This window comes from Arvicanthis niloticus, chromosome 24 (assembly GCF_011762505.2).
Source record: "Arvicanthis niloticus isolate mArvNil1 chromosome 24, mArvNil1.pat.X, whole genome shotgun sequence".
Lineage (NCBI taxonomy): Eukaryota > Metazoa > Chordata > Mammalia > Rodentia > Muridae > Arvicanthis > Arvicanthis niloticus.
The window spans coordinates 21,474,384-21,489,584 of record NC_133432.1 but is presented as its reverse complement, the minus strand read 5'-3'; the positions used below and the strand labels follow the sequence as shown (position 1 = coordinate 21,489,584).

The window sequence follows — 15,201 nt, the reverse complement described above, 5'->3', positions numbered from 1 at the left end:
ATTCAAGGCAATCCCCAACAGACATGCCCGCCCACAGGCCAATCTTATCTGATCAATCCCTCATTGAGGCCTCTTCCTGGGTGTTTCTAGGTTATGCCGAGTGGACAATGAAAACTAATCCTCACACTACTAAAATCCCTGTACTGCCATGCCTTCCCCACCTCTGAGAATGACTGTAAGGGGGCGGTTTATGTAGGTTACTCAGGTAGAAATACCTATCCTAAATGCCAGCAATCATTTCTGTCTGCTTTCTGGCTGAGGGTGCAATTGATAACTATCTCCTGATTCTCCCACCATGCCTTCCCAATCATGATGGCATATACCAGCAAAGTGTGATTGAAGTAAACCCTTTATCCTTAGGTTGCCTTTTGTTAGGTATTTTGGCACAGCGGTGAAGTGACTGACACACCAGGGAAAGGTTAACAGATAGAGGGAAAGCCAGAGCAGCCCAAGAACTGGAGGTATAAGAAGTTCCTAAGGAGTAAGGAAAGAGACTCTGATGGTTAGAGCTGGGAGTATCAGAATGCAACGTTTCTGGCATTTCAGAGCAGGCCAGCAAAGGCCAGGGGAGTTTGGAGATAATTGTCCTCCAGCACCAGTGTTCCTAATAAGGTGGTTCTGAGTATTCCTCAGAGTGAGTCAGAGACTCTGAGGCTCTGACAGGAAGGAAGGATCAAAGTGATGTTTCATGAGGTGAGACACTTCAATCAGTGCAAACCTGTCTTCCAAAGTAAAGAGCAGTGTGTGTTGGGCATGGCTCCCCAGAGGAAGAGGAAAGTGGGCAAGAGTGTGTGTGTGTGTGTGTGTGTGTGTGTGTCTGTGTGTCTGTGTGTCTGTCTGTGTGTCTGTCTGTGTGTCTGTCTGTGTGTCTGTCTGTGTGTCTGTTTGTCTGTGTTAGGGGTGGGAGGAGTATGTGTATATGACACCAGAGTGGAATTGTGTATATGTTCATGTGTATGTGTGGTACATGGTGTGTGTGTGTGATGAAAAAGAGAATGAAGAAGAGAGTGAAATGAAGAGAGATAGAAGAAAAGGAGGGAGAAGAATTAAGATAAATGGAGGGACATCATGGTAAGAAAGAGATGAGAAATGGAAAGACAGATGGAGAAAAAGACAAAGGGATGTAGAAAGATGAGAGATGGAGAGAGAAAGAAATGGAAGGAGTAGGGGATAGAGAGATGAGAATATAAACAGGAGGACAGAGATGAGAGATGGAAAGACAGGTGGAGAGAAAGGAAAGGAGAAGTGTTCCTAATAAGGTAGTTCTGAGTATTCCTCAGGGTGAGTCAGAGACTCTGAGGCAAGAGATCAGAGACGGAGAGAAATAAAGAGGAGGGAGGAGAAAGGTAGAGAGACAGAGATGGAAAGACAAAGAAGGAGAGATGGAAAGAGCAGTGGACAGGTTTGTTCCTCTCTTTTTCTTTTTCTTTTTCTTTTTTTTTTCTTCTTTTTTTGGAGGGTTGGGGGAAGGCTTTTTAAGACAGGGTCTCACTATGTAGCTCTAGCTAAACTTGAATTTACTATGTAGCCCAGAGTGGCCTTAAACTTGCAGCAATCCTCTGCCTCTTCCTCCGAAATGCTTGAATTGCAGGTGTGTGCCAGCACACCCACTTTGATTTAGTTTTTTCTCTTCTGGTTAAATTGCCATCTTACCGATGTTTAAGTGTACATCTTCAGGTTGTGTAGCAAGGCCACCATTTGCCTCTAGAACTTCTTCTGTCTCATGATAAGAAACTCAAAATCCATCAGACATGTCTATTTTCTTCCATTGCCCCCTCGGTTCTTTCTGGAGAACTCACAGGTAGTTCCATCTCTAAGTCTCCATCTGTAAAGTAAGTGTTTGAGCATCTTTGGTGGCAAACGAACCCCGTCCATCTGGTTGTGAAGAAGGGGAGGGGGTGATGTTGGTTACCCAGAGTTGATGGTCATGTCTCAGGGACACGGACAGGAAGGACAGCAGCAATGAGAGCTCATTGCTTCGGAAGCCTGAGTCACAAAGCCCTTCACTGTTACTGTGGTGTGATAATTCCATACATGTGCATAACATACTTCAACCGAGTCACCCCATTACCATCTCTTATTTCACTCTCACTCCCACTGATCCCCTTCTTTCCAAAAAAAAAAAAAAAAAATTCATCTCCTATTTTTATGTCGTTTTTGTTTATTTTGTTTTGTTTTTTGTGACCCAGTCAGTTTTAGTCTGCTCCATGTGCATGAATAATTATATTCATTTAATTAACAAGTATTAATTAACTAGCTATTGTGTATTGTTAATTAATTACTGGGTTACTAATAGGGCCATAAGAAACCTACCCGTGTCTACACCACTGAAGGAAATGTCTCTCCCAGCAACCACTGACTGTCTGTAGCTCCTCAGGGGACTTGGGAGCCCCTCCCGTACAGGGAACCACAGCTGCTATAAGTTCATGACCAGAATGGCCATTTCCTGTCCAGAAAAGGACAGAATTTTATTGAACTCCTGTACATATTCAGTCTCTTAGATTCTTTCAGTGCCCCTTTTAAAAAAAAAAATTGAGTTTCTTTTCTCCATAGGAACAACCTCATTGAGAATCTATTTTGTCCAGCAGACTTTTTTTTTTTTGAAAATAGAAATCTCGTTTTTAATGTCTCTAGATCCTCCTTTAGGTCTTGGCCATTGATTAAAATTGACCCTGACTTAAGATTCTCTGATGATTTGAGCACAGTGTCTCCCATAATTCTCTGGCATTTGAATATTTGATCTCCAGTTGGTAGCTATTTGGGGGAGGCTCAGGAGATCTGGCGTTCCTAGAAGCAATATGTCACTGGGGGCAGGCTTTGAGGTTTCAAAAGGCTCGTGCCATTTCCAGCCCTCTCTGCTGACTGTTTGGCGGTTTCAGATGTGAGCTTTCTCCACTTGCCCCTCCGATTACCTTCCACCTGCTACCTCTGATGTGCCATCATGGACTCTAATGCTCTATACCCACAAGCTTAAAATAAACTCTTTTTAAAAATAAGTTTCCTTGGTCATAAAGTTTTACCACCGCAATAGAAAAAAGTAACAAATGGAGATCCTGTCCCCGCCAATCATCTCTACCCCAAAGACTATTTATTAATTACTCCCGAGTTATCCAAAGGAAAGAGATCATTTGGGGACCAGATTTGAGACTGTGTTGGTAGAAGGGGTACCTAACACACTCTGTGATGGATTCTGAGGTGTTTGACATTATATCATGCATTTTCTACTCCTGATGCAGGGGTCTTAGCTCTAACATCAATTCTTTTACCCTCCTAACTTTCTGTGCACCAACTAGGCAGGATCTTTCTAATGAATAGTGCATTATCCTTATATGGAGCTTCCGACTTGTGTAATTTTACAGACAGAAGGGTCATGGGGTGCCTGAGCTATCTCACAAGTTCCAACCTAGTTTAGACTGCATAGGGAGGTCATATATTCTAGTTTTCTTTCTGTTGCTGTGAAAAAACAAAAGAAAAACCCTGACCAAAGGGTTTATTTGGTTTACACTTCCAATTTACAGTTCATTGCTATAGGGAAGTCAAGGCGGGAACCTAAAGCATCACATTCACAGTCAAGAGCAATTAGAGTAAACACATGAATCTTTGCTTGTTTACTTGCTTATATCTGTTGGCATTTTCCTCTCTTATATATTGGTTGGGAATCTCTACCTAGGGAATGGTACTGCCCACAGTGGAATGGGTCTTCCTTCGTCAACTAACAATAAGGACAATATCCCTCAGACTTACCTTAAAGCCAACATGATCTAGATAATATCCCAAACAAAAGATTGGGGATAGGGGTATAGCTTTGCAAGCTACAGATCTGGCTTTGTAGTCTTGGAGGCTGACAAGATAGGAAACATGTGGTTATACATGCTTTATTTTATGAAAGAGGGCAATCTCTCTCTTTCTAGCAGGCTGCCCCACAGTACAATTTCACTTGGATTCAACTCTCGGGGAAAGGAACTACAGCAGTGGTTCTGAAGCTAAGGGTCAAATGACCCTTTCACAGGGGTCACCTAAGACCATGAGAAACCACAGATAATTGCACTACGATTCATAACAGCATCAAAGTTACAGTTATGAAGTGGCAATGAAAAATAATTTTATGATCAGGAGGGTGACCTCAACATGAGAAACTGTATTAAAGTGTCAGCCTCAGGAAGGCTGAGAACCACTGCTCTAGAAGAGCAGAACTGATAGAGTGAATATATATTATAAAATAGTGTTTAGTAGATTGGCTTACAGGATACAGACTAGGTGGTTCAACAATGGCTGTCCTCATACTGAAGGGGCCAGGAACATGGTAGCTGCTCAGTGCATGACACTGAATGCCTCAGTAGCCTGAATGAATGGTAAAGGCCTGGGTGATTCCTGGAGAGCCACTTTAGAAGGCTGAAGAAGCTGACATTAGTGAAAGATGGATGCAGCAACAGTATCCCAGCATAAATGCATCCACTATCTAGGAGTGAACAAAGGCAAGCAACTATACTTTCCTCTGTATCTTGGCTGCTGTAGAAGGTGGCACCCACTCTGGGGAAAGAGTCTGCCTAGCAGAGCATCTCTTAGTGGATCCCAAATCTGACCAAGTTGACACCCAAGATTGAGCATAAACACCATCCTTGAGCACAACCAGACCCCATTGCTCATGGATAGAGATGCCAGTGAGTAAGGAGAGAGCTTTCCTTCTTGCCTACAAAGATGAGGGACTGTTAAAATAACAGACCAGCACTAGGGAAGTGGTTGAGTTGATAGAGTGCTTGCCAAGCATGCACAAGGTCTGGGGTCCCATTCCCAGCACTACACAAACTGGGTGTGGTGATGTACACCTCTAATCGGATGAAGACGGGAAGATCAAACATTCAAGGTCAACGTTGGCCAACCTGGGTGACCTGAGACTCTGTATCAAAGTTAATATACATGAAAAATAAAATCAAACAGGACCAAAGAAGTTAGTTGTTCTGGGTAGCTGGGCATAAGCTACATGTACTCTCATTTCCCATCTTCAGTATGGCTAGTCATGGTCTGAGAGGGAGCAGCTGCCAGACTCTCAAGCTAAGGATAAAAGAGCGAGTCCTGAGAGACCTGCTCATATGCCTTCATTCCTCGGATCACTACCCAGTCAATGAGATGACCCCCGCCAATAGCTCATGAGCCTACCGATGGCCATTCTTCTCTCTCCTGCATCCCCAGACAATAGATTGACAGGGCCATAGCAAAAACAAGGCTGTATAATCCATGAGTCCCTGAGCAGTCTCCTCAGGAGGTAAGGATGTATATCGTAACAAAACTTTATTTTCTTTTCAAAATTGCCACTGTGATTCATATGGCCTGACACAGCCCAAGCTGTTCAGCATAAAGAACCAGACGCATCTCTCCTTCCTCCCCTCCCCAGCATGTCCCTCCTACTCCCTCCCTTCATCTCATTTCCTTTGTTAGGTCCTTCAGGGTTCTTTCTATGCACTGTGCAGTCTCACAGAGACAAGATGAGTTATATCTTTGTACCCCTTTGTACATGCATAAGTGTGTGTGTGTGTGTGTGTGTGTTTTATATACATGTGCAAATAGATGCTCAGCTATCGTTTCTCAGGTTATATCTATCTTGTTTTATTTTATTTCCACATTTAATTTTTACATTTTTGTTATGTGAGTAGGTGTTTTGTCTGCGTGTATGTGTGTGTAGCACATGGGTACCTGGCACTTGTGGAGGCCTAAGAAGGTGCCAGGTTCCCTAGAACTGGAGTTACAGCCAGTTCTGAACTGCCATGGGGGTGCTGGGAATCGAACCTGGCTCCTCTTTAAGAGCAGCCAGTGCTGTTATCTACTCGGCCATCTCTCCAGTCCCTTTATTTTTATTTTTGTGTTTAGGGTGTGCTTGCATGTGTGTGCATTATTCAGGCTTGTTTGTGGGTTCATGTTTGTGTAAGTGCACATGTGTGTGCATGCATGTGGAGACCTGAGATTGATGTCAGGAATCATCCTCCATCACTCTTTCACCTTATTTCCTCAGGCAGGGCATCTCAATCAAACCCAGAGCTTGTCGATATGGCTCGTCTCTCTAGCCAGCTTGTTCTGGGGACTCTATCTTTGCCCTCCAAGCCTAGAACTACAGATGGACTTGCAGCCCCAGTGTGCATTCACATGGATTCTAGGGATCCAAACTCTACTCCTCATACTTGTACTGCAAGATCTCCCCAGATCTTACCTTGTTTTTGTTTTAACATGCTTTCTTACTAGCTGGAACTCACCAACTAGGTAGGTTGAATAGCTAAAGAACCTCACAGATCTGCCTGTCTCTGCCTCCCCAGCACTGGGGTTACAAATGTGTATCACCACACAATATTTTCTTTATGTGGGTTCTGGAGATTGAAGTTGCATCCTCATGCTTGCATAGCAAAGATGATCAACTGAGCCATCTTCCCAGCTGCAAGTTGGTTTTCCAATAAACCCCTCAGGACATTAGACTATTGGACATTCCAGATTCCAACCCTGAGATCATCAAAGCACAGAGGTGATACAGGTGGTACAGGTGGACATATCCCCAATGGTGTTTTTTTTCCCTTTAGGATGATCAATTTGGGTGAAGTAGGCTGGATTCTTTTAATGCTTTATTGCTTAGGTTTATTTCACAATGCTTAGTGAAGAAGGGAAGGCTGGACACATACATAGCACCGTAAGTAGAGCACTTCCTAGCATGCACCAAGCCCTGTTGTACCCAACAACAACATAACCTGGACATCATGGTGCACATCTGTAATCGCATCCCTAGAAGTGAAGACAGGAGGAGAATTAGAAGGGCAAAGTTATCCTCAACTACACGGTGAGTTTGAGGTCAGCCTAGGATACTGGAAGCCTTGAATAACAAATGAGAGAGAAGGATGGAGAGCCAAGGGAGAGTGATGAATCCTTGCCTTGGCAAAAACTAGTGAGAAATTGGCTAAAATCCTGTGTTCAGCCACATCTTATATGCTTTCTTTTACTTTTATTTTTTTAAGGTTTATTTTGTTTGTATGTGTTTGTGTGCCTGAATGTATGTATGTGCAGGTGCCTGTGGAAACTAAGAGATGACATCAGAACACCTAGAGCTGGAATTTTAAGCACTTAGGAGCTACTCCATGTGATGCTGGGAATCAACCCAGGGTCCTCAGCAAGAGCAGAGCCCTTAATCTCTGAGCCATCTCTCCAGCCCCTCCTTTGCCATCTCGTTTCCTCTGATAGCTTTCCTGTTCTCCCTTCCCCAGGTGTAAGGAGCTCAAATACTCCAAGGAGTTGCCCCAGATATCCATCATCTTCATCTTCGTGAATGAGGCCCTGTCGGTGATACTGCGATCAGTCCACAGCGCCGTCAATCACACACCCACACACCTGCTGAAGGAGATCATCCTGGTAGATGACAACAGTGACGAAGGTATGGGAGAGGACAGCCTGCTTGCAGGACTCAAGAAATCCTGCTTCTGTTTCTAAGGGAACCATGCTGGTGTCTGAGTCTCTGGCTCCCTGAAGCTTACTGGAGAAAGGAAGAGTCTTAGCAGACATTGGTTCATTGCTACTCTAGTTCTCTACGGATCTGTGCTAGATCAGTTTTAACTGTCTGCTTGATACAACCTAGAATCACCTAGGAAGAGAGTCTGTTATCTAGATCAGGTTGGCCTATGGGCACATCTATGAAGAATTATCTTTATTGTTAGTTGATTAGGAGAGTTCAGCCCACTGTGGGTGGCATCATTCCCTAAGAAGGGGATCCTGGGCTGTATAAGCCAGGAGAAAGTCAAATGACAATAATCAAGCAAGACCCATCTGTTTCCCCTCTTGACTGTGGGCATAATGAGAGTAGCTGATTGCATCTTGGCTGTCCCACGGTGATGGACTCTGACCTTGAATTGTGAGTCAAATAAACTCTTCCCCTCTTCTAAGTTGCTTTTGGCCAAGGTGTTCTGTCACAGCAACAAAAGATGAAACTGGAACAGGCTCTTATAAAATTACTGGGTGGACATGCAGTAGGTAAAATGCCTTCCCAGCAAGCATGAAGATCTGAATTTGATTTCTCAGAGGACCCCAAGCCCGTCTCTCTGTGTAGCCTTGACTGTCCTGGAACTCAGTCTGTAGACCAGGCTGGCCTTGAACTCTGAGATCCACCTACTTCTGCCTCCCAAATGCTGGGATTATAGGTGTGTACCACTATGTGTGGCTAGAATCCATGGTTTTTTTGTTTTTTTTTGTTTTTTTTTTTTTTGGTTTTTCGAGGCAGGGTTTCTCTGTGTAGCCCTTGGCTGTCCTGGAACTCACTCTGTAGACCAGGCTGGCCTCGAACTTAGAAATCTGCCTGCCTCTGCCTCCCAAGTGCTGGGATTAAAGGCGTGCGCCACCACCGCCCGGCAGAATCCATGTTTTTAAAAAGCAACGTGTGACATGTTGACATGTGCTCATAATCCAGGCAATGGAGAAACAGAAACAGGCAGATCCCTGGGGCTCATTGTCCACCTAGCCTCACTTAATTGGTATACTCCAGGCCAGTGAGAGACCCTTTCTCAAAAATCAAAGGGAGTTGCTCCTGAGGAATGACACCTGAGGTTGTCCTAATGGCCTCCACGTGCATTCACATACATGTGTATGTGCACTTGCACACAAACATGCGCATATATGCATGCTTTCAATAAATATATAAATAAAGTTAGTGGAGTCAATCATGATGGCCCACACCTTGAATTCTAGCACTTGGGAGGCTGGGGGAGGAGGAGCATGCATTCAGGGCTAACCTGGGCTAAGTAGCAAGTTCTTGCCCAGTCTAGGCTACATGGTAAGAACTTAATTACAAAACAAACAAGAGTAAATTCCTCAGCTAAGACCTGTTATTTCCCCTTTTTGTATCACCAAAAGAACATCAAAAAGGAAAGTCTATTTTTCTTGCCCCTCTGCCTTTTAATAATACTGTTTCTATTGTATTTTCTAAGACATAAATTTTAAAAAGAAAATGTTTGCTGCACTGAATCAGTAAGAGGCTCAAAATGAAAGGTGGAGATTGATTGAAGAAGATGCCCAACCTTGAACTTTGTCCTGAACAGACAGACAGACATACACGCATGCACGCCCATACACATGCATGCACACATGTAAGCATGCACACACACATGGTCGCAGTGCTTTGTTCAGAACACATCTTATATTAGAATTCCCCCACTGGGCCACTGAACCCACAATGATGGCAGGTGAAAACAAGCCATGTTAGTTGGTCTTCTGAGTTGGGCACACCTAGAAAGAATGGGTCAGCTAAAAATAAAAAGCAAGCAAGAGTTCCTGGACCATTATAAAATGAGAATGTCAGACAAAAGTACATTTGTGTGTGGAGACAGACAGAATTGTGCTCATGTATCTGCTCACAATGTACAAAATTCACCACGCTCGCCACAGGGAGAAAGCCCCCTGAGCTCAGGTCAGACAGGACAACGGCAGAGCGAGCCTGCTAAAGGTCCAGGAAGCTAATCTTCCAAGTATCCATAGGATTAGGAATAGCCTAAGCCTCTTGCTCTGAGCAGAAGAATTATCCCACAAGGTGCTCTCAGGTTGGGGAGAAGATGAGCTCAGATGAGTCTTTTTTGTAGCCTGATCTCCAGGAGATGAGGTTTGGATCAGCTTAGAAGTGATCAGGTTTCCCTTGACTCTCCCTCCAGAAATGCTGATTAATCCCCAAGACTTGATGAATGATGTTCCTGGGCCCAGTAATCTGTCTTCTGTGGACCGTCATCTAATGTATAAGAATTGATCACTGACTAGATTTTAATACTATTATTTTTTGCCTTTCTTTCTTTCTTTCTTTCTTTCTTTCTTTCTTTCTTTCTTTCTTCCTTCCTTCCTTCCTTCCTTCCTTCCTTCCTTCCTTGCTTCCTTTTTTCCTTCCTTCCCTCCTTCCTTCCTTCCTTGACAAGGTCTTACATAGCCCCAGGCTGGCCTCAAACTTGCTATGTAGTTGAGGATGACCTTTAACTCCTGATTCACCTGCTTCTACCTTCCAAGTCTTGGGATGACAGGCACATGCCGGTATAACCAGTTTATGTGTGATGGGGCTAGAACCCAGGGCTTCACCCATGCTAGGCAGGTGCTCTACCAACTGAGCCATATCTAAATTCCCCCGATTCTTCTCCTTTATTCTGTACTACTTTGTTAGCTGCAGCTCCTTCTAAGCCTGACATTGATCTGAGGAGGAAAAGATCCCTTCATTTCCTAGGAATCAGAATTTTTTAGCAAATTCTCTCCCTAGTATTGTTCTTCTCTCAGCGCCCCCCCACCCATGCTCACTGCAGACCCCATGTTTCTGTAGAGCATTCTCCCCTGACAAGAGACCTCTGCTTTCACTTCCTCTTTTCATTTTCTGACTGATGTTCCAATTATCCTCTAGTGTCCCAACCTATTACTTCCCTAAAGAAGCTTTTTCTTGGCTTCCTGCTGTGTGTGACACAGGTCCCTCACTGCCCACCACGGCAAACATTGACACGTGAAAACCATTGTATCTTGTACAACTGGACTGTGGGTGGGGGTTGGGGTTTACAGGGTATGGATGGTAACCATCCCTCAATGAGTCAAATGCAGATCAATGGTTACTTTTAAATGTCAACTTGACACAATCTAGAGTCACCTGAGAAGAGAGTGCTATTGAGGGATTGTCTAGATGGCATTGGATTATGGGTAGTTCTAGTGATGTTTTAGTTAGGGTTTCTATGACTGCAATAAAATACCACGACCAAAGAGCAAATTGGATGGCCCCTCCCTTCTCTTTGGAGGCTGTTGGCCACCAGCCCACAAGGACAAAGGGAGCAGGACTCAGAAGGCTGAGTGTAACGAAAGGATTTCCGGAGACTGCTGCCATGAGACAAGTCTACTTTATTGTTCCAGGGATAGGGTACATAAGGGTATCTTTAGGGGGTAAAGGTGGAAAGTGCTAATTGGTCACAGCATCAAGTGGGCAGGAATTGGGAAGCCAGAGACGGACTTATGCAGCTTTGCAGAGAGCTCTGTACAAGGTCACTTTTCAGACAAAACACTTGTGTTCAGGGACGTTCTCCAGACAAAGTCAGGCAAAGACAGGGAAGCCCTCCTGAGAAAGGGAGTCCTCCATTGCACGATGAGCTCAGAAAGCCATTGATCATGGGGGACTGCAACCTTAACAACAGGGCTCTTCAACAGCAGGAGAAGAAAGGGTTTATTTGCCTAACATGTCCATATTGTTCATCATCAAAGGAAGTCAGGACAGGAACTCAAGCAGGGTAGGAATGTGGAGGCAGCAGCTGATGCAGAGGCCATAGAAGGATGCTACTTACTGGCTTACTTCCCATGGCTTGCTCAGCCTGATTTCTTATAGAACCCAGGACCACCAGCCTAGGGATGGCACCACCCACAATGCACTGGGTCCTCCCTCATCAGTCACTAATTAAGGAAATACCTTACAGCTGGATCTTAGGGAGGCATTTTCTCAAGGTTCTATCCATTCGTATAACTCTAGTTTGTGTGTCAAGTTGACCTAAGACTCGCCAACATAGACATCTTGATTGGTTTAGTTAATGTGGGAAGACCCTTGCACTGTGAGCACCAGCATTCTGGGTCTGGACTTTGACAGAGGATCAGGTGAGCTGAGTACTAACATGTACAGATTCTACCTGCTCCTTCACTTTACATCCAGATTGCAGCCCTCCCCATCCTCTCAGTCCTCACCTCACATAGCCCCACCATCCACCATGCCTCCTGGGTACCAACCCACCCTGGCACATCAAGTCATTGTAGGACAGGATCCCACTGTGTACCTTTTAACATCGGGTGTTTTAACATCAGAACCTTCTGTAGCCCCATGACTAAGGAAATTCTAAGAGACTCAGCATGGGGATGTGAAACTTTATGTCTCACAGTCTTCATTGCAATTGTGAGAATGTGGGGGTCATATTTTAGTATCCCCGGATGAAATAATCAAGTCTTGAGCCTGGTTCTGAAGGTGCCACTTCAGGTGGAGCTTCCAGTCTAAAGATTAGTAGAGGGGCTGGTGTAATGGCTCAGTGGTTAAGAGCATTTGCTGCTCTTCCAGAGAACTTGAGCTCCAGGTCCAGGGGATCTGATGCCCTCTTCTGGCCTCGGTGTGCACTTGCACTCATGTGTACATACCCACATGCAGATTCACATACATACATATAGTTAAAAGGATAAAATAAATCTTCATACTAACAAATGGTAATTAGTGGAGAAGAAAGCAAAGAGTGGAGTGTTTGATTCAGTCCGACCTCAATGACTCAGGGGACCAGAGTTAACTATATAAATATCAATTCTTATCATTTTCAGCCTCTAGTCTCCACATATCCTTCAGTCTACAAATACTTTCCGATTCACAGAATTCTGTGCCCTCTCTGTCTTTGTTTTACTGAGACAGTCTTTATATCTATGCTTGTGTAAATACCTTATATTAATGACCCCACACATGATAATGACAGTCCTAAATTCCATCTGAACATCAATTGTGTGTATGTTTAAATAGACTGAGTTGCATATGTCTTAAGTCTCTGAGATAATGATGTTTTCAAATCTCCTACAATGACTGCTGTTTCTTCATAGATTCTTAATGGTGTTTGATTTTTGCTTTTTGCTTTTTGTTTTGTTTTGTTTTTCTCACCAATGTGCCTTCTATATTTAGCATAGTTTTCACTACCGTAGAAGGCTGTCTTTATCTTAAAAGCATTTGTTTTCCACCTCAAATTTAGTTCTTGAAGATTCATGGTGTTGATCTCTTTTAACTTCTGTCTAAAATTTGATGAAAACATTCTCTTTCTTTCTCCAGACGAATAATTGTTTTCTGATATTAAAAGTGATGCATATTCTTTGTGGGAAACTGTGGACATATCAAAAAGCAAATATAATTAGAAAAACAAATGCTGCAGACACTAACCCAAGACATGTTCATTTACACTTTCTTCCTTTTAAGAGTAAGCTTGATGTAGTTAAGATCTGATAATACAAACAAGATAGGGTTCCGCATTTGTTCTTGAGATATAAAATATGATCACTTTTGGTTTTGCTATCAAAGGGACTATCATCATTCTAAGGAAATCTACAGAATCCCTTCTAAGGAGGTCTGAATGGTCCATCTTGAGGTTATGTTATGCCCTGGTCTCAGCTGCTCTCAGGAATAGTGTGTGGACACAGAGCTCTGGTAGGACTATTCATTTACTTTATGACTATGGATCGTTTCCCTGCATATATGTCTGTACAAATATGTGTTACCTCAGAGGCCAGAAGAGGGTTTCAGATTCCCATGGGCTAGAGTTACAGATGGTCATGAACCGCCATGTGGGTCCTGAGAATTGGTCTCAGGTCCTCTGGGAGAGCAGCCAGTGTGCATTATTGCTGAGTTACCTCTCCAACTTCAATTTAAAAGTTTTAAAATTATATCTAATATGGGAGGGGTGGTGACACTGCACACATGAGAGCATGCATTTGAAGTCAGAGGGAAATGTATGGACACTGGTCCTCTCCTCCCATCAGGTGGCTCTCAAGGATGGAACTCAAGCTGTAAACCTCCACAGTGGATGCTTTTACCCAATGAGCTTTCTCTCTCTAGCCTGGAGTGTTTTATTTTTACGTGAGGTCATTTTTCACTCAGGTTGCACATTGATGCTGAGTATTAACCTTCAATGTCTTTGTTTATCTTTTTGAGAAACTGACAGACTATGTTACCCCATATCTGTGATGTGTTAGGTTCAAGTAGTATACATTTCTTGATACTTGTTATATCACACCAAATCACTCAAGCAAAACTAGTCAATACTTTTTCCTTAGTGGATCCAGTTTCTGCTTCTCTGGACTCATAGCATCTCTTCGGCTGTGTCATCAGTTTCTTTCTGGAAATAGTTCTTTTGATACCTCCACACAATTCTGAGTCCACTTCAAGCATTCATTAGCCAGGCCTGGGGAAGGAGACCTAGGAGCAGGCCTAGGGAAGACTCTAGAAAAAGCAGAGGCATGAGAATCACAAGTTCAAGTCTTGAATATATTACACACTGATCTTAAGATCAGCCTGGGCAACATAATCTCAAAAATGTTATGAAGTACAAACGATCTTGGAACATAGATAAACAGTAGAACTTTCCCCAGTGAGTTCCCCTGGGGCTAAAGTATGGCTCAGTAGTAGAGACCTGCCTTGAATCCCCCAGTGAGAAGCTAGTATTGTGGCTCAGTGGTAGAGCACCTGCCTAGAATACCCCAGTGAGGGGCTGGGGGAGTGGCTCAGTGGTAGAGCACCTGCCTAGAATACCCCAGTGAGGGGCTGGGGGCGTGGCTCAGTGGTAGAGCTCCTGCCTAGAATCCCCCAGTGAGGGGCTGGGGGCGTGACTCAGTGGTAGAGCCCCTGCCTAGAATCCTCCAGTGGGGGGGCTGGGGGCGTGGCTCAGTGGTAGGCAGAACTGAAGGGAGAATGCTTGAAAAGGTGACACCTTAGTGTGTTTACCTGAAGTCTTGATGCTTCACTGCAGGGCCGGTCTGTTCACCGCTGTCATTCGGAGCCCCTTCCCCCATTCTTCTTGTACTTTCCTGCCTCCACTCTGATTCTTCACCCCTATGGCTCTCTTTTTCTCAGTTAGTGTGCTTGAGCAGGCAAAGTGCCACATCTAGAGGGTCCCTAAGAGAAGACTTCAAGGTAGAGATAATCATTTGAGATCAAGTCTAAAGCTGACCTTCTCCCTGTCTTCTGTATGATGAATGGTGGAGTATGATGAATGTCACTTTCTTTAAGAATTTCGGTGGCTTTGCTCTGCTGTTTTCATTCTTCTAGGGTGTTGTTTTAGGAAGAATCAAAGACCTTCCAATTCCTAGTCTTTATACATGTTTTTCAACCCTTTTCTTCTTGTTGTCTGGAATCTTGTAGGATTTTCACTTTTTCCCCTAGAACTTTGAATGCTATGGTGATAAGCCTGGTCAGGTTCCACCCACAAGATGGACCCTAAAATAATTTTAGATTGCTTTTTCTTTTTCTTTTGTTTTTCATGTGTGTGCACACACACACGAACTACTTGGGTTTTGTTAACTTGATACAAACCTAGACACACCTGGGAAGAGAGTATCTTAATTGACAAAGAACCTCCATAAGATTGGCCTATAAGCAAATCTGTAAGGCATTTTTTAAAATTGATTGATGGGGAAGGCCCAGCCCACTATGGGTGGTCCTGGATCGGAAAG

General features: G+C 43.8%; 1 protein-coding gene across 2 annotated transcripts in view; it reads left to right on the top strand.

Annotated features, from left to right (window-relative positions):
- The window catches only part of Galnt17 (polypeptide N-acetylgalactosaminyltransferase 17), a 428,653-nt gene that overhangs the window by 188,317 nt on the left and 225,135 nt on the right, over positions 1-15,201 (top strand). For both annotated transcript variants that reach the window (XM_076923061.1, XM_076923062.1), the window contains exon 3: positions 7,239-7,405. In XM_076923061.1, coding sequence (XP_076779176.1) covers positions 7,239-7,405 — 167 coding nt within the window. The remainder of the gene's footprint in view (positions 1-7,238; positions 7,406-15,201) is intronic.